The sequence below is a fragment of the Apteryx rowi genome, unplaced genomic scaffold, assembly GCF_003343035.1.
Source record: "Apteryx rowi isolate R43461 unplaced genomic scaffold, aptRow1 scaffold_241, whole genome shotgun sequence".
NCBI classification, from domain to species: domain Eukaryota; kingdom Metazoa; phylum Chordata; class Aves; order Apterygiformes; family Apterygidae; genus Apteryx; species Apteryx rowi.
The window spans coordinates 978,351-1,001,480 of record NW_020448764.1 but is presented as its reverse complement, the minus strand read 5'-3'; the positions used below and the strand labels follow the sequence as shown (position 1 = coordinate 1,001,480).

Sequence of the window (23,130 nt, the reverse complement as noted above, 5' to 3'; positions counted from 1 at the left end):
CAAAGCTCAAACTCTCTACAGAGATAAATCACTGCATCAGCCAACCCACAGTAACTGTCCATGCACACACAGCCCACAGTCAACGCGAGAGGAATTTCAGCTTGTCATTGAAGCATGCAGTCTTTCAGTGCTTGCCAAGCACAAATGCACAGTTATAGTAGATTTTCTACCCTAAGGTAAAACACTTATCACCATGCCACATTCTCCCAGCGAGTTATTAGCTGCATTTGACCCTGCCTATTTAAGCCTTAATGAGCTAATACTTGGTCTTGACAATAGTAGATAACCTTTTCCCCAGCATAACCTTGCTTGATGAAAGTTCCAGGCAGACAGCAATAGTTACTATTTAACTAATTCAAACAAGAATGCTAGACACTTGTAACAAACATTCAAAGTTCAACCACCAATAACCCCACACCCAGTTCACTTTGACACTGTCTTTGAGTATCTTCTAGGGATTAGTGTTTTTCTTCGGTGAAACATTAGATTTACATTATAAGAGATACTTAAAATATATTAGCATTAACTACTGGGTTAGTGGTAACTGGCTATGTCAAAACAATAGCCAAAGTGGCAGCTTTGCACTGAATTGCAATAAGGCTATATTCGTTTCTGTCAATACACAGTCCCAATTTAAATAATAGAAACATGACTTACTTGTAGGAACATTCAGTAGATTTGACAGGCGGGCAGGCATATTGTGTATGCCATTCAAACATGTATGTGCAGTCTGGAGTTTCTTTCAAAAACACTGGCTGAAAGAAAAAAAAATTAAGAAGTTTACTTCTTCTCACTTAGACATATGGAAACTACCAAGAAGTCTCAGTCTTGCCCCTAGAAGATCCAGGAACTTGTATACACATATTCTGAGAGATGTACTATGTCTGACCAACTGAAAGCATGGCTTCTTCCAAAGCTGGGTTTAGTCACATGCACACTTCAAGTAACAGAGCAACCATTAGGAACCACTGCCTCCTCCATGAAGTCAGGAAGGGAAAGAGCAAAAGTAACCCTACGCATCACTAAAAACAGAAAGGAAAGCACAGGAACAGAGAAAGAGCTATTAAAAATGACAAGTAACTAGCTTATTTTGTTCTGGCCATGTAATACCTGCTTTCCTGCAGATTCATCCTCCCACCTTGTTTTTACAAGGGGACTGCTCTTATTTCTGTGAGAACATCCCTTCCCAACATCTAAAATAGCTTTACTAATTGTAGTCATCCCTTAAAGGAATAGTATACCATGGCTTTCCCAGGGCACGGGGAAGGTACCTTCCATAAATAGGAAATTCAAACTACCATTTGGCGATGATTCTGTTATCTCACAGGAACTTTCCATCTACAGCCTAATCTGTAAATGATTAGGCAGTCCCTGGAGAAAGCTAGTTCATGTTCTTCATCTCACCCTCCCACACATTAAAGAAAGGGTGACCCTGGAAGACAGTATGTACAGGAAGTGTGTTCTGAAACTAACCTCTGATGTAGTCTTGTCACAGTAGAATAATATGGCTGTTGAGCGTTTGTATATTTTGTGACATTTTTCTCCACTGGTATAATTTATCATTATTAAACCATTTTTGAAAGTCAGTTTCTCCGTAAGCAAGCCTAAAAGCAAAACAAAAAAATTGAAAACAGTAAACAGCTAATCCAGTATATGCACATAACTGTAATAAAGCATCTAGCAGTAGGGTTATTGTACGTGTTATAGCAATCCTTGTAAAGTACAATAAGGATGTAAGTGCTGATAGAAAGACCTCAACTTTCCTCTAAAGCCTGTTATTTAGTGAAACTATTCCAGTACAGCAGGGTTTGAGTGAGGTTTTGAAGTGTGCAGCTAACAATACACATAAGGTTTTACTTGCATATGAAGTAAAAGTGCTAGGGTGCTTTATCTCATGAGATATGCAAGATGAACAAGGGTGTAACTGAAGCTACTGTATGATATATGAGGAGTTCCTGCCCATCCTCCCACTCTTCAAGTTCCTTCCCATCAAATTCAAGTGCTGTACCTGCTACTTTTCTGAAAGTATTGTCCATTTTCTTTACTTGGCACGATGATACAGCATGAACATCTGGTTTGCAAAGCTCTGTTATCTCTCCACAGACTCTGAAGTAGTAGTCATACTCATCTGTACTCACTTTTATGTCCTTATTGGAAAGTGGCTTCAGATTATAAACATGACCATACTTTGGATCTTTCACCTGGCAATTATCTCCTTTAAAGAAAAAGTTAAGGATTTAAAATAAAATTTAGTATCTACAAGTCATGCTGTGTATGCTTAGAAAATTAAGGCTTCCTGGCATGACTAAGACCACAAAAGAAGAGATTAGTCAGCACTTTAGGGGCTTGACACTAGAGAACTTAGTCCAGCTAAGCAGGTTGTTTGAGGAAGTCACCAAGATCTAGAACAATGAGACTAAGCTACAGATGGAGCATTTCTTTTATAATTGACACTAAAGCAAGAGGAAAAGTTACACTGCAGTTCAAAAATTGTTTCAAATTTGTCTCACAGGTTCTTCCCTCACCATGGCTGAAGGTTAAGGATAGACCCAGAGACACTAAGTCCAGCACTTGTTTAATCATCTGGAAAGAACAGTGGGGTCACAAGACAGAAGCAAAATTTGTGCTAGATATCAGTCTTGTATCCTCCTTTAACTGTTATAAAGTCTGCTGAGTTAACAAATAATTGATCATATGAATTGTCAGCTACAGCTTAAGGGCATAGGGTGTGTACAGAAAAAGCTTTTGGGAAATTCTAGTTTCAAGGGTCTAATTGACTGATGCACAGCAGTAACTTGCTACTAATCTAGCCCTCAGTTTTAAAGTGAGCCTTAGTTCAGTATTTTGAAGCTTTTAAAACCACCAGGCTGTATCACATGATTACTATGCTTTGCTCAACTACCCAATAAGTTAGTATCAAGTAAGAGTCAGGACTTCAGTTTCGTTCCCTTCAAAACCTCAACTCTGTCCCCAGCATCCTGCACAATAAACATGTACTGCAGAGCAGTAGCTTGTAAGCATTCCTCCTATGCTACATGAGACCATTGATTAGTTTCAGCTATGTACAGGACTGTTGTGACACAGACACTTCACAGGAAGTCCAGACAGTTTAAAATAAGGTATAATTTAAGAGTTGCAAAACAAAGCCTGTAAGGGCAGAAAAGATACTTGTACATTCAACCTCCTATCTAAGAGTCAACTGATTCCCTCTTGCATGTCCTAGGGTCAACTATAAACTCTAATTGATACTCCTCTCTATCATCTAATAAGGGTCAAGTTCACACTACAGCTTCCTGTCTTCAGCAGAAAACAGGGAATGACCAACAGGCATAGGATCAACCTCATTTTCATAAAACCTAATGCTTGTTGAGATTTACAAGCCGCTAGCAAGTCTGCCTGTGGTTTCCCAAAGTAGCACTGTGATTTGGCCAAAGGAGACAGCATTACTGCTTTCATCTTCTTTCCACAGATAGGAAAGTCCATTTGCCTGTCATCCTAAGTGCACTTTTAAAGTTAAATGTGCAGCTTCACTTGACCAAGACTCAGAAAAGCCTTTCTGAAAAGATGCTGGCTTGTGAAGGAAAGATTTGCAGGGCAAGAAAACCTAATTTCAGTAAGTATTTCTTGTGCAGACTTGCTTGATATTTTAAAGCAAAATATGCTTACCTTCTGCTTTGTGAACAGGACAGGCTGCCAATGTTCTCCAAACAAATATAAACTCACAGTCACCCTCTTGTTCAAACACTGGGGATCCCTACAGAAGGGCCACAAAAAGCTTACTAGCAATTACATTGCAAGTTTCAAGAGAGCATACGTGCAATTTAAAGTCTTTATCAACAAATTTCAATACTCATTTTGAGCAGAGAACTGCTTTTGGTGGATAACAGAATTCCACAGTATAAAGTCAGTGTTGTGTTTGAAGCACTCAGGAAAGTGGTTGTAAGGAAAGACAAGGGAAAAGCCTATACACAAAGATACTGCTTTCTAGAACAACCCTCTCAATTCCAAGGGAAAATAAAACTATGTCTACTTTGATATAGTAAGTCCATGTCATTACTTTGACATAGTAAGTCTTAAGTCCTTATTAATAGCTATTGGCACCAAAAGTTACCATTGTTTGATCACATTGGAAGATTATACGTGTAGAATAACGTTGATTATCTTTGCATGCGTCTCCATTCAAGTAAATAATGCTTAATGACCCATCAGTAGCAGCCTGAGGATTTATCTGAATGACACCAAGGTTCTTGCTTTTATCAGCATCTTTCACACAAGATCCTATGGCACCACCTACAGGAACAAGAAAAAAAAGGCTTTTTAGTTCAAAGCTTTGACAACTTAAGAGTTAACTTTATCATAAGATAGTATAATGGAGTAGTTTCAGGAGAGCTTTGAACATTAAAACAGACTGGCTCAAACACTCAAAGCAGAACACAGAAGAGTTTTCAAAATGTAGCTAGAGTCATTGTGGGCCTAAAGCCTTTGAGAAGAACAAGTCACTGCCCTGCATTCACTGGACACATTAGAATTGCACTTAAATTTATCTGCTCCCACAGACTGATTGAATGCTAGAACAGCAGGTTAAGTAAACTAAACAAGTTAGAGCTGCAATAAGACATGTCATAAGTTTTTCATTCAGGCTCCATTATGAGCTAGGAAGCCTCAATATTTAACTCACTTTTTTTTCCTCCCCTTTCCTGAAGGGTTAGGATACTTGCAAATACTGCCTTCAGTGTATTTTCCCCAAATGCCTTCCTACATTTTCAAAATGCAAGAGTTCCGATTAATATCAGGACCACTCTCCATATGAGAGTTTGTAATGCTTTATTTTAGCCTTGCATAGACCTGTATAAGGTATGTCAAGCTCAGCAACTGAGCAGGCAAGATGCAAGAAATCCCATTAAAATAACCATGGTTCTGCCATTCTGCCTAGAAGGCATTGCACCAGAAGCCCCAAGACATGCTTCCCACTTGGCTTACCAGGGCATCCAGGTACATAGGGTAAAGGCTTGCAAACATTTAAGAAGAACGTTCGCTTCCTTGCATCCTTTGAAGTGTCTACAGCAATCCATGGCTCACTCTCTTTGCTCAAGTCACTTAAGTCATACTCATTGCCAGCAGCATCTGAAAGATATGTGGTGCATACAGTAAGTTGAAACACCACCATTAGATAATTACAGCAGTATTGGGTTTGAAATAGTACAAGTTTCATTGATGAATATGCATTCATTCAAAGTCTATTTTTCAGAATAGCATTAGATATCCATAGAAGGTACTGTTTCTACAGAAAATAGAGAACAGCATTCCTTCCACAAGCAATTTATGTAGCTACCACAAGTACTACTCCACAGTTTACAGGCACATTTTTGCATAGGCCAAATACCAATTTAACACATTTTGTTCAGGGTTGGACTGAAGCAGCACCTAGTCACAATAAGGATTAGGGTTTTTCCAAAGTAGGTATTAGCCCTCTTGTGCACATCTATATGCTCATCATTAGCTTTTTACCTATTTTAAGTTAAAGCTGCTCCAAAAYAACTATTACCTCATCTCCCTCTCCACAACTTCTATGAAGTCTAAGTGTCTTCAGAAGAGACATTCTAAACCCCATCTGAAACTCCCAACCATAAGAGGTTGTACTGTTCAGTTAATCCCTCCAAAATTTGTTATCTGGAACCCACCTAAATTCCAGGTACTTACCTGTAACCTGGCAATCTACAGGAGCAGGAGCACAGGCCAGAGCTGTATGAAACTCAAAGAAAGTATCATGGATGTTCAGTGCACTGTTTATCTCTTCACGCACAAATTTAAGCTCTCCAGGATATGAATCATTACAAATGAAAGTCACTGTGAATGTGTCCGATGTCCCTGTAAAACAAACACTTATCTAGCGCTGGTTCATTCAGGGATATTTGAATTGAAGTTTAAGTTAAGTGTTAACTTTAAAGTTTTGCAACAGCTTTTGTGACAAACTGCTTCAAGGAAAACTCTACCTTACAGTTCAAAAAGACATTTTAACAGTAAGAACATAAGCCTTCTTTAGAGACCTGTGCTAAAATGGCTAGCTGCCACAACCGACTTTTCTATGGGAGACCAGAATGCCTTGACACATTTCAGGGTCATAACTACATCCACTAAAGTGCCTTTGATCCAATATATATGAAAATCTAGAATACCTGTAAAAAAAGATACTATCCAAGCAGCATATGGAAGTTTATATTTGTCACTGACATATCCTAGAGTAGTCAAAGCTGTAGAAACTCTCAAAGCAAGATACATGACAGCTCAATCACCTGTTTTATGCTGTATACTTGGCACTAAAACATCATGGCTGGGCAAAGAGTGAGAAGTGCCAAAGCAATCTGTCCAGAAGACCAACATCCAGGAGCATCTAAGGCTCCTGAATCTGAAACCCACTTTTCCTAAAACCCTTCTTTGTTAAGCAGCCATATGCCTTCATATAAAAGTTCTGTTTCAGTCCAATTGGACAGCATAAGAATCCAGAAGCTAAATGCATGTTTTTCAATCTTTTTGAAAAAGAGACTTGAATTCAAGAAGTGTACATGAGATACTAGAGTACCTATTCAAGAAATTCAAGTTAAGAGTATAAGCTGTTCTACATCTGAAAGATCATTTTTCAATAAGACAAGTTTAGAGAGTTACTCATGAAACTGAATCTCAGAGCAATGACTTGGAAAAGTCCATTTTGCTTGTTTTCCCAATCCAACTATCCATTTCTCCATGCAGGTAGGACTTTTTCTTACTAAGTAGATGAAAAGTATCTTGTGTTGTATTTGGTCTGTTTGCAAAAGTTTTGAAATGCAGATGTATTAGAGAAATCTGAGCAGTTTCCATTCTGCATGAAGATTTAATTTCTTCCTAAAGTTCTTACATGAACTAGCTTAAGTGACTAGTGTCAAACCCAGTAAGTTTTATTGCATGAATTGCAGTGGGAGGAATGAAAACAGTTTACAGAAAGCTAGTACAGTGTCAGTGTGAAACTCCAGTGCATATTTCCTGAGCTTACCTGATTGCACATTAAGAGGACCTCTGTAGGTAAGAGTTAGAAACCCTTCAGCAGACAGATACAGGGTTTTGTCCAATTCCACAATCCTCACTGATGTCAGGTTTTCTGCTTCACATCCAGCAGCRGGTTTTTCATTGATTTTACCACAGTCTGGCATGGGCCCACAAATGTTTAGCTAAAGTTTTGAAAAAAATATGGGTGTAAACAGTATTAATTACATTAAAAAGATTAGGCTTGCATAGCCATTTCTACATCAACTCACTCAAGAACACCTTCAAATAACATGAAACACCTCTCACTTCTGGACTGCAAGACAGCCAGCTATAGAAGAATAATATTTTCAACCTTCAACTTACATGGTCCACACATTCTCCCCATTAAGTTCAGGATGTAGTTTAGCAAGTTTATTTTTAGACTAAAAAACCTACAGTAGTATCTGTGGACAGCCTAGGAGTAATCAGACATGCAGGTCAGATTAAGACTACTGATAAAGATAGATTAATTCCCTTTCTAGGCTTACACCATTTCATTTAGCATCAGCAGATAAACTAGTATGATGCAACAGAGTCCATAATTGGAAAGCCATTCGTAGCCTAGAGGTAAAGTGTGGCTACCTTATCTTTCCTAAGAGCCAGAAGGTAGAGATTTTGAAGACCATGGCAGGGGGGGACCAAACATACCACACACTTCAATTCTTTCCCCAAGCACAGAACTTTCTGCCCACTCAAATTTCCTAAGAGGATTTAATCAAAGCTCCATTTCATCAACTAAGACTGGAAAAGCGCAACAGCATCCATAAGCACCACTCTGTACAATTAGAATCCTTACCATGAATTTCTTCCCAATGCCACTAGCCATATAGCCTTTATCGGTAGCTAATGGCTGCAGATTGAACAAAAAGCCGCTGTTTGGATCTTGTACAGAACAGGACTGCAAAGAAAAAAAATTAAGATGYCATTATTTTTTTTCCTCCCCTCTCCATTTCTTGTTGTTTAAGTTCTACTACCTCTAACTTGTTCAAAGAGCCAAAGCAGCAACATGCCAARCAACAACTTGATTAGGGCAACCAGAATATAGCTCCAGAAGTAGCAACACCTTATTCAATCCTTTTGCATTGTCGACTGGCATCAGCAACATGCCAATATACCAAAGTGCAATTTAACAGGCTTCATTTACCAGGTTAGCAAAGAGCAAGGAAATTTCAAATGAGGACTATTTTCACACTAATGTGATTTTGAGATCTGTAAAGTAGAAGCAACTGAGTAGCTCTGTGTAAAAGTGAGTAAGCCTCATTCAATGGACCTGTACCTGAACAAGGACAATGCAAGTCCTCACATACATACTCAGTTTTACTAGCAGCCTTATAATGGAATGAAGTATTCAATGCCRTTGCGAATAAGTTGTTTTCTCTTGAGAGAATATTTGAGGAAACGCCATGAGCACTTCAGGAAAGAAAGCATGAAGGCATCACAAAACTGAGTATCAACTTCAGACTTCACTGTAGTCTGTTTTCCACAAGAGTCATTTAAAAGCTGCAAGCGGGAGTGCTAGAGAAAATAGCATGTAGAGACTATGAATACAGTTGTCTCCCCTTTTCTCACCTGAGAATCATCTTTTGTTTTCTTGATTGGACAAGCAGCTTCGATTTCCCATAAGAAGGTGGCCACACATTCCTGAATAGCTATAAAGCGTGGGCTGCTACTCTGGAAACAGAGAATAAACCAGAATCAAGACAAATAAGAACCAACACGTTCTCATCTTTGAGATTCTCCTTTATAAGGAGTTGTCACTTCCCCCCCCCCCCCCAAAGGACTTCACTACAAATGTATTTGATTTAGATGCACAGTTTCCATCTCACTTCCCCTCACCCCTCTTTTGCAAGTCACAACTGAGCATTTTGTCTAGCTAAACTCTTAGCATGACATTTTAGCAAGTTTTAGGAAATAACATACTGAGTTTAGACATGCATAACCAGACCCTGATTCAATCTAAGCTTTGGAGAGTTTCAGGGCTTAATACATAGTCCACTGGAGGAAGAGGGAAAAAAAAGTCAAGCAAGTGACAATATCACATTAGCTGATTTAACAGGAGTATTAATTACTTACATCTTTCAGCATTTTCAGGCAAAAGCAATGCTGCACAGTTCGTAACTGCTGCAACTCATATCTTTACCATACCTCTCAGGATGAAGATCAAGCGACTGAGAAGCATACTGGCAACTCCACAAATCAGCAAAAAAGTAGTCTAGGCAGGCTTCAGTCTAATAGTCCCCTCAATCTGAACTTCAGTATGTGAAGCTGAATCAGCTAAAGCTTTACACAAGTAAGAACTCACCCAGAATCAGCAAGCCACAGAGATGCAGAATCTAAGCCTACAGATTCACTTTACAATGTTCTTCTCCCTAAGGGGGTCTGCAATGTATGCATGTATAATTCTGCAGTCAAGTTCAAGTCCCCACACTTTTTTCATGCTAATTAGACCAGCCTGAAATATCACTGTCAACTAGTTAAAAACTAACAGCTTTACTGATTGTAGCCACTATGTTAAATTTATGATGAAAGAGTTGCAGACACTTCTCTGGCATCTAAGTCAGCTTTGTTTTTCATCTCCATTTTAAGCACTCAGGAAGTCTCCCCTGTGGAAAAAACCTACTCAAACACCTTCATGTAACTTCACATTATACAACAGAAAGCCTATTACGATAAAGCAAGAACTGAACATTATTTTGTCCTTACAAGAGTCCCCCTGGAACAGGCGAAGTGGATGGTGGTGGTATAAGAAGTTTTCTTTCCATCAGCATTGATGCATACAGAGCCATTTGTGTAAGTTAGAGAAATGTGACCGGGTCTTTCAACTACTAGTTCTTTACTGGCAACACCAAGATTACTAATAGAGGTGACTTCAGAGAAAGAATCCTAGAAATAAAGAAAAGTATGTCAGCAATTCTTAAACTCATGTGCAAACAGAGTTGTGGATATAGCCAAAATAGAAGAAACTACCTACCATAATACCATTGCTTACAGAAGGTTAAGAGTTGTGAAAGCAAGTGAGAGCTCAAGAGGTCTCCCTGCACTTCTCACCCACCGTATACTTTTCACGTGTTTAGTGGACAAGCTCCACTGATAGTTTTGTTTTACAAGGTGCCTGTAGTGTCTCAGAACAGCCTCATCTCGCAGCTACGCGGCTTAGAAGTGGCAAGTTGGTAAAGCCTAAGCCTCATGTGCAGTAGGTACTCTATAATTCATATAGCTCTTAAAACAATACATGGAAGGCCTCTAGGCATTCCTGGAACTGACCTTATGGATCCAACATGCTTAGCAAAGCCTGAAATGCATTAACAGAACCAGCTCTAAACCAGCACAGACAGCAGTAGTTGAAACTACATAGGTACAAAAAAGTCCTCACTTCTGGAGGATAGCAGGCTATTCTTAAGAAACTACTTTAACTACAGCAACACAAGCAGAATACACCTCCAAGAGTTCTGTCCACACCAAAGTCTTCAGGTTTGTTTAGAACTCCATTAAGTTGTCCCATGATGCTTATTTTTTACTCCTGTGTCTTTAGCAATGAAGTAATGAAATTCTACCAATGTTGCTCTATGTGTAAAATAAGTAGCTTTGCAGAATGAAGACTAATGCAAGCCCAGACAAGGAACTACAGGAACTAATATTGAGCTAAAGTATCATGATGGTGATGCACACATTCAGTCACTCTGATGTTCTCTTCAGCACCATGGAGGAAAGGTATTCTCTCCATTTTACAAAAGGAATCAAGACATAGGTTGGTGATCCTTTAGTAAAACTTGCCCAGTAGTCTTGAGCAGGGTTGAACCTAGGCCTCCGGCAAAGCATCAAGCCTGTCACCACACAGCTGCATAGCAACTTAATACACTGCAGGGAAATATGAAAGTAGAAGCCCATGGCCACACCCCTCCAACTTCTGCCTAATCTACTCCTCAAAGCAGATGAGAGCTCAAAGTTGGGTGACAAATAATCTTTAAACACTTTTCTTCTACAGTTCAGTCTAATCCAGGCCTGAAGTAAGACAGAGCATCCAAGAGCAGCATGTTTCTAAAGTAATGGTAGCAGCCTTGGAGGCTGCAGCTTTCTCAGCTTACACAAACATGAGCAAAATGCTGAAGCAGATGTCTGCAGTACTGCTTTTCATGATTAATAGCCAATTTGTTAAATAACCAATTTGTTAAATGTTACTGCAGTTGTCAGATATGACAGTTTAGTAGGAAACAGGACTAAGTATTTGTTTGGAAGTCTCAAAGTTTTTTGTGAAATGTTCCAGATGTTGCTATTCCACTAATGGATTGCAGGTAGCATTCAAGACACTAGAAAAGTCTTCTCTATAGTAACAGGAGGCACATGACTCAAATCCTACTTGATTTTCAGTCTTGTGGTTTTATGGATCTCACCTTCAGAGAACTGTGAGAAATAGTTCAATTATACATCCTTCACCAATATGTGATTCAGTCCCAAAATCTAGCAGGATGCAAGAGGAAAAAGCTCAGATGCAAAACAGGGTGGAAGGGGCTGAAAAAGATACAGCTTGTCTGCCTCACAACATAAAGCAAAAGCAGCATGTACGTAAGACACATTTGTGCACTTGTAAAAATTAAAGTTTTGTTTTTTGAGGAGGAAGACAGTTTCTAGGAGATCTATCATTCTGCAGTGATTATGCCAACAGTAAGGATACCACTGCATCTTGCACCAAGGAAACAGAATTCATGCGACTATCTTACATACCCTTAATCTCACCCAGTCAGCTAACCAACTCAGAGCTGGGATACAAAGACTACTCACGTGATCATGCTGATATTCCATCTGACAGACTGATGCTCGCCGATCACACCCTGGCACAGCAATCAGTGGTCGACAGACATTTATGTAGTACTTCTTGCGTTCACCTGGTTTTGAGTTATCCATAGCATACCAGTTTTCACCTCTCTTTTCAGATTTGGCTAAGCTGAGTGGGAGAAAGTTCTATACTAAGAATACACATACTTCATACATTCTCTCTAGCTTTCTTCATTAAGCCTCAAGAGAGCAACTACAAGCCATTTCAGAAAGATATAACTTTCCCCTCATTTTTAAATGTTGCAATTAAGAGCACTCCTAGGAAGTAAAGGAAGAGCGCAATTAAAGTAATGAGTTTTTCTTAATAAAACAGACCCAAAAATGTCAGCTTGTATCTTATGAGACAAGTCAGTTCATTAGAGAGAAACATTCTTTTCAAGATACTTGCAGTTAAGTTGGTTACAACAGATGAAGTTTCTAGTGTTGTCTGTGCAGGAGACCAACTTCACCTAGTGCTTACCAGCTAGCCATCCCAGCCATCAGTCAGAACATGGCTAGAAGAGCCAAACCCACAGATAAGCTATATGATGCTTTCAAACCTTGACAAATCATATTGGTCCATGGTGTTGGGATCAGTCACAACACATTCCAGTGGTATTTCAGGGCAGGCATACTCAGTGTACCATCTAAAGTTGTAGGTATAGTTATCTTCTACCTAAAAAAACAGCACAATAGATCAGTGTTGCTTGTAAGGACTTTGTGAACCAAGACTACTCTTTGTATTAAGCTTATTGTTTTCCCTTGGTTTTGGGATACACTTTCTCAGACTGATTTGTGTAGCTCTGTCTTATCATTAATAGATACTACCCTGCTGTGTGACCAAAAAGTCTTCTACAAGCAGGACCAGAGCAATGTAAGTGCTATCTGTCATGTTACAGAAGAAAGCTACTGCTTGTACCTTCTCAGCCAGAAGAACATTGTTTTTTCAGCCAGAAATACACAGGATCAAAAGAAATGGTAGTTTTGTGACCCAGAGGCTAAACAATAAGTGAAGTGGGAACCTGGATCCAGGTGAACAGCTTACTGCTCAGTGAGCAAGACAAGCTTTAAGGCTGCAACAAGCAGCAATTACACCATGACAAGTAGAAGTGTTTCTCTTAGCAGTCTGCACTATAGATACTGGATATTTCCATCCATGAATCTCTGCTGCACTGGCCTAGCATCAATCATCAGGAATTAGGAATGAGAGCCTCTCCTTCATTTGGAACTACTTACCTGATATTCAGGTTGACCTATTCCAGCCTCATGGTCACACAGGAAAGTTATAAGGGTAGCTCGCTGTGTTTTCTTCTCATCATTGTATGCTGTACCATTTCTGTAGATCAACTGAATCAGCCCATCATAATATGTCAGTTTGGAACTAGGCAGTCCCAGACTCCAAGACTGATCCTTACTAGAAAAGAAGGAGTGGGCTTTGAGACTGAACAGAATTCAAATTAAATTCTCTTCAGAAGTCTTACAAGCTAGAAGAYATATGTAGTTATACAGAAAACACTGTAGTTAGACAAAAGGATTAAGTACGGTTACCTAGACATAAGTGACTACAGGATAGAGTGCTACCACAAGAAAACTTAAGACATTAACAGGTGTCCTTTGAAAAAAAAGGATATAGGACATGAAGTTGTCCCTTGCTTAGATATTCAAAACACTAAATCTCCATTCTTCAGAGCAGTGACAGAAATACCATGTTCCCATTCTCCAGAGCAGAATTCAAACTGCAAGCATCCCATTGCTGGGCTCAAACTAGTTTCATGCAAATATGGGAGAACAGTGAAGCTCTAGGTAAATCTTCTCAGTTAAGGAAGAAGTCTGTCTTCACATGCTATTAGCTCTACGTATAACCAGCTTCGGTCTAGGAGAAGTTTTTTTACTCTGATTTAATGCTGGTTTTGTCACACCTAGTCTAACCACTCTCTCCTCAGGAGCATTTTTAAGGTCTGCAATGAACTCTCCCTAGCTAGAGAAGTTAACTTTGAGTGAACTGAAGTAGCAACTGCACATGCTTGCATTGTGCCACACCTCTGACAACAGGCTGATCTGAAAACCTGATATGTTGTACAGATACTATCTCAAACAGAGCAGCATTGCTGATCTCCTACCAACTAAAGAAAGTAGCACTACAGAGTGAGACTGTGCCTGCACAGCATTTCCAGTAACAAACATGGTTCAACACCCAAGCTCTAAGACCTAGGATTGTTTCCTCTACCTCTGCACAAGGCAGCTACTCTTCCTCAGGACCCAGGCTAGCCTGGGCAGCAGTGTTTCTCTAGGCCAATAAGTTCTGAGAAATCCAGTTAACCTTGAATTCAAGCTGTGGGTTGGCTTGATATAGCTGCCAAAGTTAATCCATAGCTTAAAGCACCTATGGCTAACATAAGGRGTAGCAACAGACACTCATTAAACCCCAAAAGCTAGTTGTAAGCTAAATCACACAAGTGTGCACTTTGCTTGAAACAGCCAACAGCATAATTACTATACCACCACATAATTATTTTACATGTAAATTGCCTGAATCTATTACAGGTGGCACAGTATTTTATGCACTAATTGCTCAGTGCTACACAGACAACACATCATGCAACAAAAGATCTTCTATTACAGACAACAGAACTAGTTACTCACCTCTGTGTTACTTGGCATGCAGCTGATTTTGTGTGACACAATTCTTCCGGCACACTGCCACAAATATTTATATAGAACAAGTATTCAGTAGTATTAACCACATAGTGCCCATTTTTCTTGGCCAGAGGTGATAAGTCAAAAGAGAAGCCTAATCAGGAAGGAATAAAGTTCTATTCAACACAAGTTCCAAACAACTTGTGTTCCACAAGTTCATCAGTTCCACTTTTCCCCCCACCATCTCACAGATCTTTATTTACCAGTCACACAGCTAGTTCACCTTCCCTCTGAGTAAGTCTCCCTTTATGCAATTATTTTTTCCCAGAAATACTGCAATTTGGACATACTGAGAGCATACATGTTCTTACACAAAGATTTACTACAGCCAGTAATGAGTTGCATCTATTTCCCCTACACACACAGTGCATGAATATTAAGCTCATGCTATTCTGATCTTTCATAAGCATGTGGATAAGCACCTACAACATTTGGACACAGCAGTTTTAGACTTAGGCCAAACTTGCTTTGTTCTTGTGTGGCAGGATGGCTCAGTGCTATGACACAAGTTCTACCCCTCAAAAATCTTTCAGCTTAGCCAACATAAATACATACCTGCCTGAGAATCAGAGACTTGACAATTATCTCCTTCAGTTTTAGACAGGACACATGCAGCAGCAGTATACCAGTCAAAGGCATATGAACATACACCCTCAGACATTAAGATAGGAGCGCTTTCTAGATCACCTGGTATAATAAGAGCAGTGTGTTGAATCACATACAGTATAGTCAGGCTACCAACAAGAATTATGAATTTAAGCCCAGAACACTGGCTCCTCCCCTGTTCCCCCCCAAGCATCAGGTGTCAAAATTAACTGTTAAACCACATCTTCACAATAAAGACTGAAGAGAACAAAAAAATTCCTCACACTTAAACACACCTCCTTCTCCCCAGGATAAGAAAAGTTTATTCAGTCATGAAGACTAACTGTTTAGTCCCTTCCCAATTGAGTACTATAGCACTCAAAGAAAAGTTAGCTTTGGTACTCAAACCTGGTGTCCTACTACAAAGCAACAGCCTTATCAGTAAGTAATGCATAACCTGATCCTACTAGCTAGCACACTCAGAGGATTGTGCTCCCTCAGGCTGAGGTAGAAGAAATCAGGTTTTCTATTTCTCTGGGAGAGAGTTAAACTTGTGGGCTATTTATTATATAGAGGAGAGTAATAGGAACAATTTCTATAGATGCTTTTTATAAAAAAATCTGCAAATGGTTTAGAAGCAAAACATACTTATTGGAAAAGGCCAAAGTATCTGATCTCAGTTCAGAACCAGTCTGCTCTGTAAAGACAATTTAGGGGTTGAAAATGCTTTATACAACTTCCATGTATTTATGGAGCTTTAAGCACTTAGACATACCTTCACCTTGTTTGGGAGAATCCAAGTTCAAGTGAGACTCAAGGATCTTTATTTGTATAAAGAGTGAACAGAGCTAACTACCTGCAGTGTCATTGCTATTACTCTAGTAAGCAGTACAAAGAAAAAGATGAAAGCACATAATATTAGCACTTACACCTGGGCATACTAAATCTCCAGCTTTAACTGGCTCAAAGAACAAGATGTGGATATTCTTACCTGGTCTGCACACAAGAGTGATGACAGTTTTGATTCTTTTGTTATTGCCACAGCTGTCTCCATTTAAATAGGTAAGTTGAATATCTTCTCCAACCTTTTTAGGAGAAGAAACATATGTTCCAAGATTCTTGCTCGTGTTTTGTTTATCTGCAAAGAGATTAAAATACATCACTTGTTTCCCTGGAAAGAAGTGAAATTTACACTAAGATAACATTACCTAGCCAACTGAAAGTCATAAGAAAACATATCCTTCCAAGTTTGTTTTTAACCTCTCGAACTATGCTACAAAGCCAGGAGCAGAGTGCAATAACATTTTTTAGTTAGAAAAGGCTACTTACATCATTTCTTCTGGGCTCTCTGTGAGCACAAGGGAGATATGCTCATAACTACTGTTCCCTGAGTGCCTTCAGTTATTCGAGTGCAGCAGCATTCCATTTACAGAGGCAGTGCCAAGCCTTCAGAGCAAAAAAAAGTATGAGACTCACCTACAGCACAAACAGCAGCAGCATCTGGGCAGCTGGAAGCTCCTCCTTTCTTCAGCACTTTATGGCAGACATTGATGTAATAACGCTTCCTTCCCACCTCTGAAAGACTACTGTCCACAGCTTCCCAGTTCTGGGCTAACTCTGAAATAGAGACAGTCATTAAGAACAAGTTGTCTTGCTTAATCATTCCAGCCTCTCCACTCCAAAACACCTTCTATCACCAGAAAAAAGACACTTAAAACAGCTAAAGATGACAGCAACTAAAGCAGTCATGGACACTGCTGCTTTCAAAAGGCACTCACTTTTGGAAAAAGGAAACAGCACTCAGAACACCAAAGCAAAGCAAAAGTTGACAAGTGTTCAACTAAGAAACTGCAATGGCAATAGAGATGTGTGCAAATTCAGGACAGAAGTAATAAAGTGAGTTCATACTACCATACCTGAACTGTGTATCAGAGGTGATAAGTCATAATGTTTTCTCCTATCAGCAACTCTGCAAAGGAGATCTTTTTCTTTAACACATGCGTATTTTGTATCCCAGGTAAAGAAATAGGTGCAGTCCACTTCACCAGTAAACACTGGAGATCCTTTACCATCATTACCTTGACATTGAAGATAGATACATAAATGTTAGGTTTCCAAGGGGGGAAAATGGGGGGAGGGGAAGAAAAGCAGCAAGGAGTGTTGAGGACTGGCAATAAGCAAGGAAGAGAGCAAACCAAGTCCTGTATTTTTACTGTAGGCTAAGAAAGCAGGTCCTTTCATGGTTCAGGATTAGTTTCTAGATCAGCAGTGTAGATTTAGAATAGCAACATTACTACACAGCAGGAAACAACACTGCCAGCTATCGAAATTAGTGCTTACTCCAAAAATATTTATTTCTTGTGTTAACTGTGGCTCAAAGCATGCATTCCTTTGAACCTAACGTCTATTAGTTTAATAAAAGCAAGCACAAGAATCAAACCCTGAGCAGAGTCAGCAGCTTGTTACACTCACCTGCTGTTTCATTGCACTCAAAGTTTATTACGGTCATCCTCTGAAAGCCAGAACTACATGCATCCCCATTTGGATAAATTAAAGCGAGATCCCCATCAGAGTATCTGAGTAAAAAGTCAGTTTTAGATAGAAAAATGGGATCAAACACAATCATGCAATATTCTCCACGTAACAGAAGCCACATTCTTGATTATTAAATAATTGATTCACTCTCAAGGAGGAAAGAAACCCTTTTTCAGCATTAATACTGACATTTTTACTGCAAAAAAGGTTCAAATCCACAGATTTTTCTGGTTATTTTTCATTAGTTTGTATACAGTTTCAACAATGTTCTATAGCTCTTCCAGCTTTGGTGGAACATCTTTTCCTTTGAGCTAATCATATTGCTATTTTTGGAGCTGGAGGAAGTCATACTCCCTGGAAGATAGCTCCCACAAGTCTATCACATGCTCATAGACAGAATGAAAGACCATGTTTATGTGAATCTCTGCTTTGGAATCTCACAAACTGGTGTCCCAAAATGCCACTTGGAATCTTCAAATTCTTAAAACTACAAAGTTTTGGACCTCTTAAGACTTGGATACGATTACTGCATGCTCTTGCAAAGGCAATATAAGTGCCCTCCTCTTGCTGAGGGCAGAGCCTCTAGAACATCCTACCTTGATGCTCTCTTGCCTCAACTCAAGGAAGGCAAGGGACAGCACAACACAAGCTGCAACTCTGACACTGAAGTCAGTGAAAGTTTCTTCCCTGTCTTGAGCAGTTACCACCGACCCCCTTTGCTCGCTAATGCTATCCTGGTACACTGTTAACGTTTTTCTATACAACACAGAGCAAAACCACTACCATTTTGTATCATATATTACTTACATAAGGGCACCAAACTAGGAAATAGAGATAGTCATTCAGATAACCAAGTACGGCTAAAGAGCCTGGAAAGAATTCTTTACATACCTTAGGGTTTGATTCTCAAATCTTCCTGCCACTTTTTGCTGATTATTTGAAGGTTTTACTTGGCAAGATGAAACATATCCTGTGCTGTCCTTGCAGTTACCTGCAGTGGTTTTCCCACATATATTCAAGTAATAGTAATACTCCTCATTGTCATCTTTGGCTAAATATGGCGTGACATAACCTGAATGAGGAAGAAAATAGGTGTTCTAAAACAAAAAACAGATGCAAAAAAAAAATTGCTATTGGTCAGGTAAGACCCAGATATCTGCACAGGATATTTTTCCAGTCTCCAGACATGAAGTTGAGAATCTAGCTAGTAACAATATACCATTCAAAATAAAAATAGTGAGTTTACCTGAAAGTTGAGTAAGTGGTCTCAAGTCAATGGAGATATCATGTTGCTCATTAGTCAGAAGACAGCTCCTACTCTCTAGATAATCCCTGTGACAGGCATACTCAGTAACCCACTCAATTTCATATCGGCAATTTGTTTTTGCTGTGAGTTTGGGACCTGTGCTCTGACAGGGAATTAAGCAGAATTAAGATTGCAAATAAGTATAGCAACTTCTATTTGAAATAGAGTCTTTAAAGCAATACTGTCACATTCAGTTAGAGTCAGTAATGATTGCCTGTAAATTGCTTAGGAGCAGCAAACATTGTCTCTGGCTTCTCAGAACTAGGTTGAGAAGAAAATAAACACCTCTTAGTAATGATGAAGCAAACGACTAGAAATCTACAGAGGCAGAATAACAAGCATTACCAGAGGACTACCAGAAGTAAGTGTTGAAGTAGTGCTTTTCCTTAACATGTGAGCTAAAGCAGAGAACATTGAAGCCCAAATTGCTGAGCAGAGCTTGGAGGGTGTTTGCCTTTCAGATGAGTCCAAAGGAAAGGCTAGAGATCAAGTATTCTCTAAAGGCAAGCAAGTTTCTTGTACACTGGACATTTCAGTAACTTTGATTCCCTCAGTCCAAATCAGGACTGAGAGACATGCTTGAAAATTCCTTAGTCAACACTTGTCAGGTGTCTTCTGTAGTGCAATATTTTGCAATCTCTTGAAAGAACAGCAGTCTAGTTTTTCCCTGACTTTAAAGCAAAAAATTTAGAAGCTCACTTTGTTTCATAAGCCTGTATTTCCACACCTACTAAAACAGCAGGCAGACACACAGGGAGATATCAGAAGTTAGCCACAAGTAACATTAACATTACTGCTCATACCACACATTATACATGTGTGGCTATAGTGAAGTATTATAAAGTAACAGGAGGTAAAGGCCTATGGTCCCTTTMTGAAGCGGTAAGGATAAAGTATGGATCTCTCTCTAGGTCAGGTGAGGGACAAACATTAGACCAAAGCTAGCAGAGAAGAGTTCCTCCTTCACTAGCCTGCAAGCAAAACCATCAGAATATGAAATGGTACGGCATTAGAAATATTCACTCCAGCCACATTTAAAGAATGCTGTGTTCCCCAGATTACCTGGCATCATGCTACACAATAAGCAAACACTGCACTGCATTGAAGCCAAGCTAAAACAATGCCCAAAGACTGATCTGTGGCTTAACATGACAGATTTTACATTAAGATAAAAGGAGTTCATGAGTCTGCTTAGTAAGTGACAGATATTTGCCAAGCAATGACACTTACTAGCTTTTTCCTGAGGAAGGCCAGATTTATAAAAAACAAGTTGCAGGCAACATCTTAAGCATTCCCAGTCTGACTGATGTTGGAAGAGTGCTCATCAGCAAGCAGAGATCTATGCTGAGGATTAACACTGTCCTAAATCCTGTCCTATTCTCAGAGGAAATTTTTGAATCTAGAAAAGGACAACCAAATTTACCAAAACAAGAGAAACAAACACCTCAGAAGAACATTTTAGTCAAGTTCTTAATTCCTAAGCTTTAAAAGTTTGTTTCTGAGGAGTATTTTATATTGAGAATCCCACAATCTTCACAACCTGCAAAACAGAAGAATTTGCCTGTTTCCTTCACCCCTCAAAAAAAAAAGATAATGTATACAGAAGTTAAAGACCAACCATTTAAACTAAAATAGCAAAGTTACCTCTTCTCCCCTCTTTGATGGGCAAAGAAGAGTAATGGTCACTGCTGGGTTATGGCCTAGGCAGAAGTCTGGCCTCTCTTCATCATTGTATATTCTCTCATAACTCAGTACCAGTCTAGAAACAGAAAATTAAATATATTAAGACACTACACATGGTAGAGAAGGAGATATTCTTGGAGGAACACCTGCCCTTTACTAGATACCCAGGGAGAATATACTAGAGTAACCTCCATTCTAAAAGTTATTTTTAAGGATGTCTTTATTCCTATGATTAACCAAAATAAAGGTTAAGAGAGTCCCAGCAAAATGACTTAGAGCAGCCTCTTGCTTCCCATTTAAGACAATACTCAACGCCTTAACTCAGACAGTAGCGGGAACTTGGCTGATAGTTACAAAAACATTCTAGCTTTATTCTCAGATTGCTGGAGAGCAGAGGTGATAGTCTTGAAACTTTTTGAAGTAATAAACACTGATGTTTTACCACAGTCCTAAAATTTACCACCTCCATACTCAATCTCTTTCCATCCTGCTCCCAGAATTGACAGCAGGAAAACATCATTAACCAATTGACAGGAGTGAGGTAACTGGGCTGAAACAGGCAAGGCAACAGTACGAGAATGAAACAAGATAACTACATGCCAAGAGATGTGGCAAGATAACTTGGATGAAAAACCAAGAAGGAGACCCCAGTGCAACTTTCCCAAGTATTACTGTTCTGTTGATCTAACAGACAGAAGACTGCAGCTTGCAGAAGGGCGTCCGTTTTGCTTCAGGTTAGTCACACCTCTAACTGGCTGGCCTCTCTATACCTTAGGACTCAAATACAAACATTTTACTCCTTTCCCAGATGACCCTAATCTGATTCATTGCATACAATTAATTCTGCTCAAGCAATCCTAAGAGACAAGATAGTCTAGGGCCAGGCACTTCTTAGAGTATTATTTGCACTTTGATATATTACGTTAGTTTCCTCAGATTGCTATATTTTCTCATGTTTCCTCAGATTTAACCATTTACTTCAGTATAGAACCCTTCAGCCACTTGTTTCATGCTGGGGGGGAGGGGAGAGCCCTGCAGGTCTAACAGCTTTATTTGTAAACTAAAAAAAACAAAAAAACAAAACAAAAAAACAACTCCATCACCAAAAAGCCAGAACCCTTGACCTCCACTGTTAACTTACTTTTTTCTACCTGTTTTCTTCAACTAGCATGTGAAAAAGAAGAGTACTATAAAAATCAACAGGTTTAGTGACCCCTACAGATATGGTAAGCAGGCTCATATGACCTTATGATCAGAAAGATCATCATTTTGACTACTAAGTCTCCCAAACCACATATGGGATACCTTTTTTTCCATGCTACACTTYCAGCACAAGAGGCAGCATCAAGGAAACAGTTTCTACTAGTTCCGGTTCAGTACTGAAAGGAACAGCCAACCTTGCATTGCTTATGTTTGTTAAATTAGAGTCATCAATGCAAAGATACAGAAGGGCAACATCTGGACTTCTTCTCAACTTAAAGTACTCCTGGGCAGCAGAATGAGCCAAATGCAGTGAGTAAACCCAGACAGTCAAGCAAATATTTCCTTCAGTCCCTCAGATGGTAGGCAGATGGAGTTAGAACTTAGTCTTCTGCTCAAAGGCAGAAAACACTAATCAGCCCTAGTTTCTGAGAATTTTGCAATTCTATAAACAGAAATCTCTCACAGTGAAGAAGAAAGTTTGATCTGTTATAGCAGTACAAGAGGATGCCCCAAAACTTCCACTCTGCCAGTGTTTGATGGAACTAATCCTGTCAATCCTACAATATTGAAATTATATTGATGGTAACAGATGAGTCATCTAGAAGTTAACTACTTTATCTGGTCCAGACAGCTGAGAAGTGTTCACAGAAGCAACATCAGATAAACTAAGTACCTGTCTTTGTTATGAAGTTTCAGTTGTTCCTGAGGACGACCAACATCATAAGCAAGACCTTCATGCAACAAGCAAGCAGCACTGCCAGCAGGGCAAGTTCCGGTCTCTCCACTTGAGCTTCCTGTTACAGAATATAGAAAACAACATTCAGTTTCTAAGCCCTGCTTTACATGAAATATTTTGCTGTTTTATCTGTGGGCTTACTTTCCATTCATTGCTTTACCCTTTTCTAAAAATACCTTTAAATTGAGTTACATTATAACATGAAACTGACAAGACAACAACTGAAGTATTTGTTATCTAAAAGAGGAAGTACTTGTTGCCCTGTTTTGGGTTGTAAGTTCATCCTTTCATAACTGAAGTACCTGAAGCTAGTTTCCAGTTGGTAGTATAATATTTGGATGTGTATGGCTCCAATACCTTCTGGAAGTGTTCTAAGTAAGTTTTTTCACAACACTGAAATGGTTCCTCATAAACCATCTTATTTTATCATGTAAAATTCAAAGCTGTCAGTGACAATTTTCAGACTAATGAGATTTTTAAAAGAACAGACCTGCCACTAAAACTAGAACCATTC

General features: G+C 39.2%; 1 protein-coding gene across 7 annotated transcripts in view; it reads right to left on the bottom strand.

The window, feature by feature from the left end:
• IGF2R (insulin like growth factor 2 receptor) overlaps nucleotides 1-23,130 on the bottom strand; it is a 59,605-nt gene that overhangs the window by 20,098 nt on the left and 16,377 nt on the right. For all 7 annotated transcript variants that reach the window (XR_003253596.1, XR_003253595.1, XM_026066468.1 and 4 more), the window contains 24 exons: nucleotides 22,554-22,674; nucleotides 20,639-20,753; nucleotides 18,935-19,097; nucleotides 18,580-18,760; nucleotides 17,626-17,729; nucleotides 17,070-17,231; nucleotides 16,630-16,770; nucleotides 16,145-16,291; nucleotides 15,124-15,255; nucleotides 14,515-14,662; nucleotides 13,108-13,285; nucleotides 12,432-12,547; nucleotides 11,839-12,001; nucleotides 9,763-9,942; nucleotides 8,629-8,730; nucleotides 7,856-7,957; nucleotides 7,028-7,202; nucleotides 5,701-5,868; nucleotides 4,981-5,124; nucleotides 4,112-4,290; nucleotides 3,667-3,754; nucleotides 2,009-2,215; nucleotides 1,474-1,604; nucleotides 658-755 (listed from right to left, as the gene is read on the bottom strand). Coding sequence is in view for 5 of the 7 variants with exons in the window: in XM_026066468.1 (XP_025922253.1) it covers nucleotides 658-755; nucleotides 1,474-1,604; nucleotides 2,009-2,215; nucleotides 3,667-3,754; nucleotides 4,112-4,290; nucleotides 4,981-5,124; nucleotides 5,701-5,868; nucleotides 7,028-7,202; nucleotides 7,856-7,957; nucleotides 8,629-8,730; nucleotides 9,763-9,942; nucleotides 11,839-12,001; nucleotides 12,432-12,547; nucleotides 13,108-13,285; nucleotides 14,515-14,662; nucleotides 15,124-15,255; nucleotides 16,145-16,291; nucleotides 16,630-16,770; nucleotides 17,070-17,231; nucleotides 17,626-17,729; nucleotides 18,580-18,760; nucleotides 18,935-19,097; nucleotides 20,639-20,753; nucleotides 22,554-22,674 (3,445 nt within the window). In the remaining 2 variants the exon portion in view is untranslated. The remainder of the gene's footprint in view (nucleotides 1-657; nucleotides 756-1,473; nucleotides 1,605-2,008; nucleotides 2,216-3,666; nucleotides 3,755-4,111; nucleotides 4,291-4,980; nucleotides 5,125-5,700; nucleotides 5,869-7,027; nucleotides 7,203-7,855; nucleotides 7,958-8,628; nucleotides 8,731-9,762; nucleotides 9,943-11,838; nucleotides 12,002-12,431; nucleotides 12,548-13,107; nucleotides 13,286-14,514; nucleotides 14,663-15,123; nucleotides 15,256-16,144; nucleotides 16,292-16,629; nucleotides 16,771-17,069; nucleotides 17,232-17,625; nucleotides 17,730-18,579; nucleotides 18,761-18,934; nucleotides 19,098-20,638; nucleotides 20,754-22,553; nucleotides 22,675-23,130) is intronic.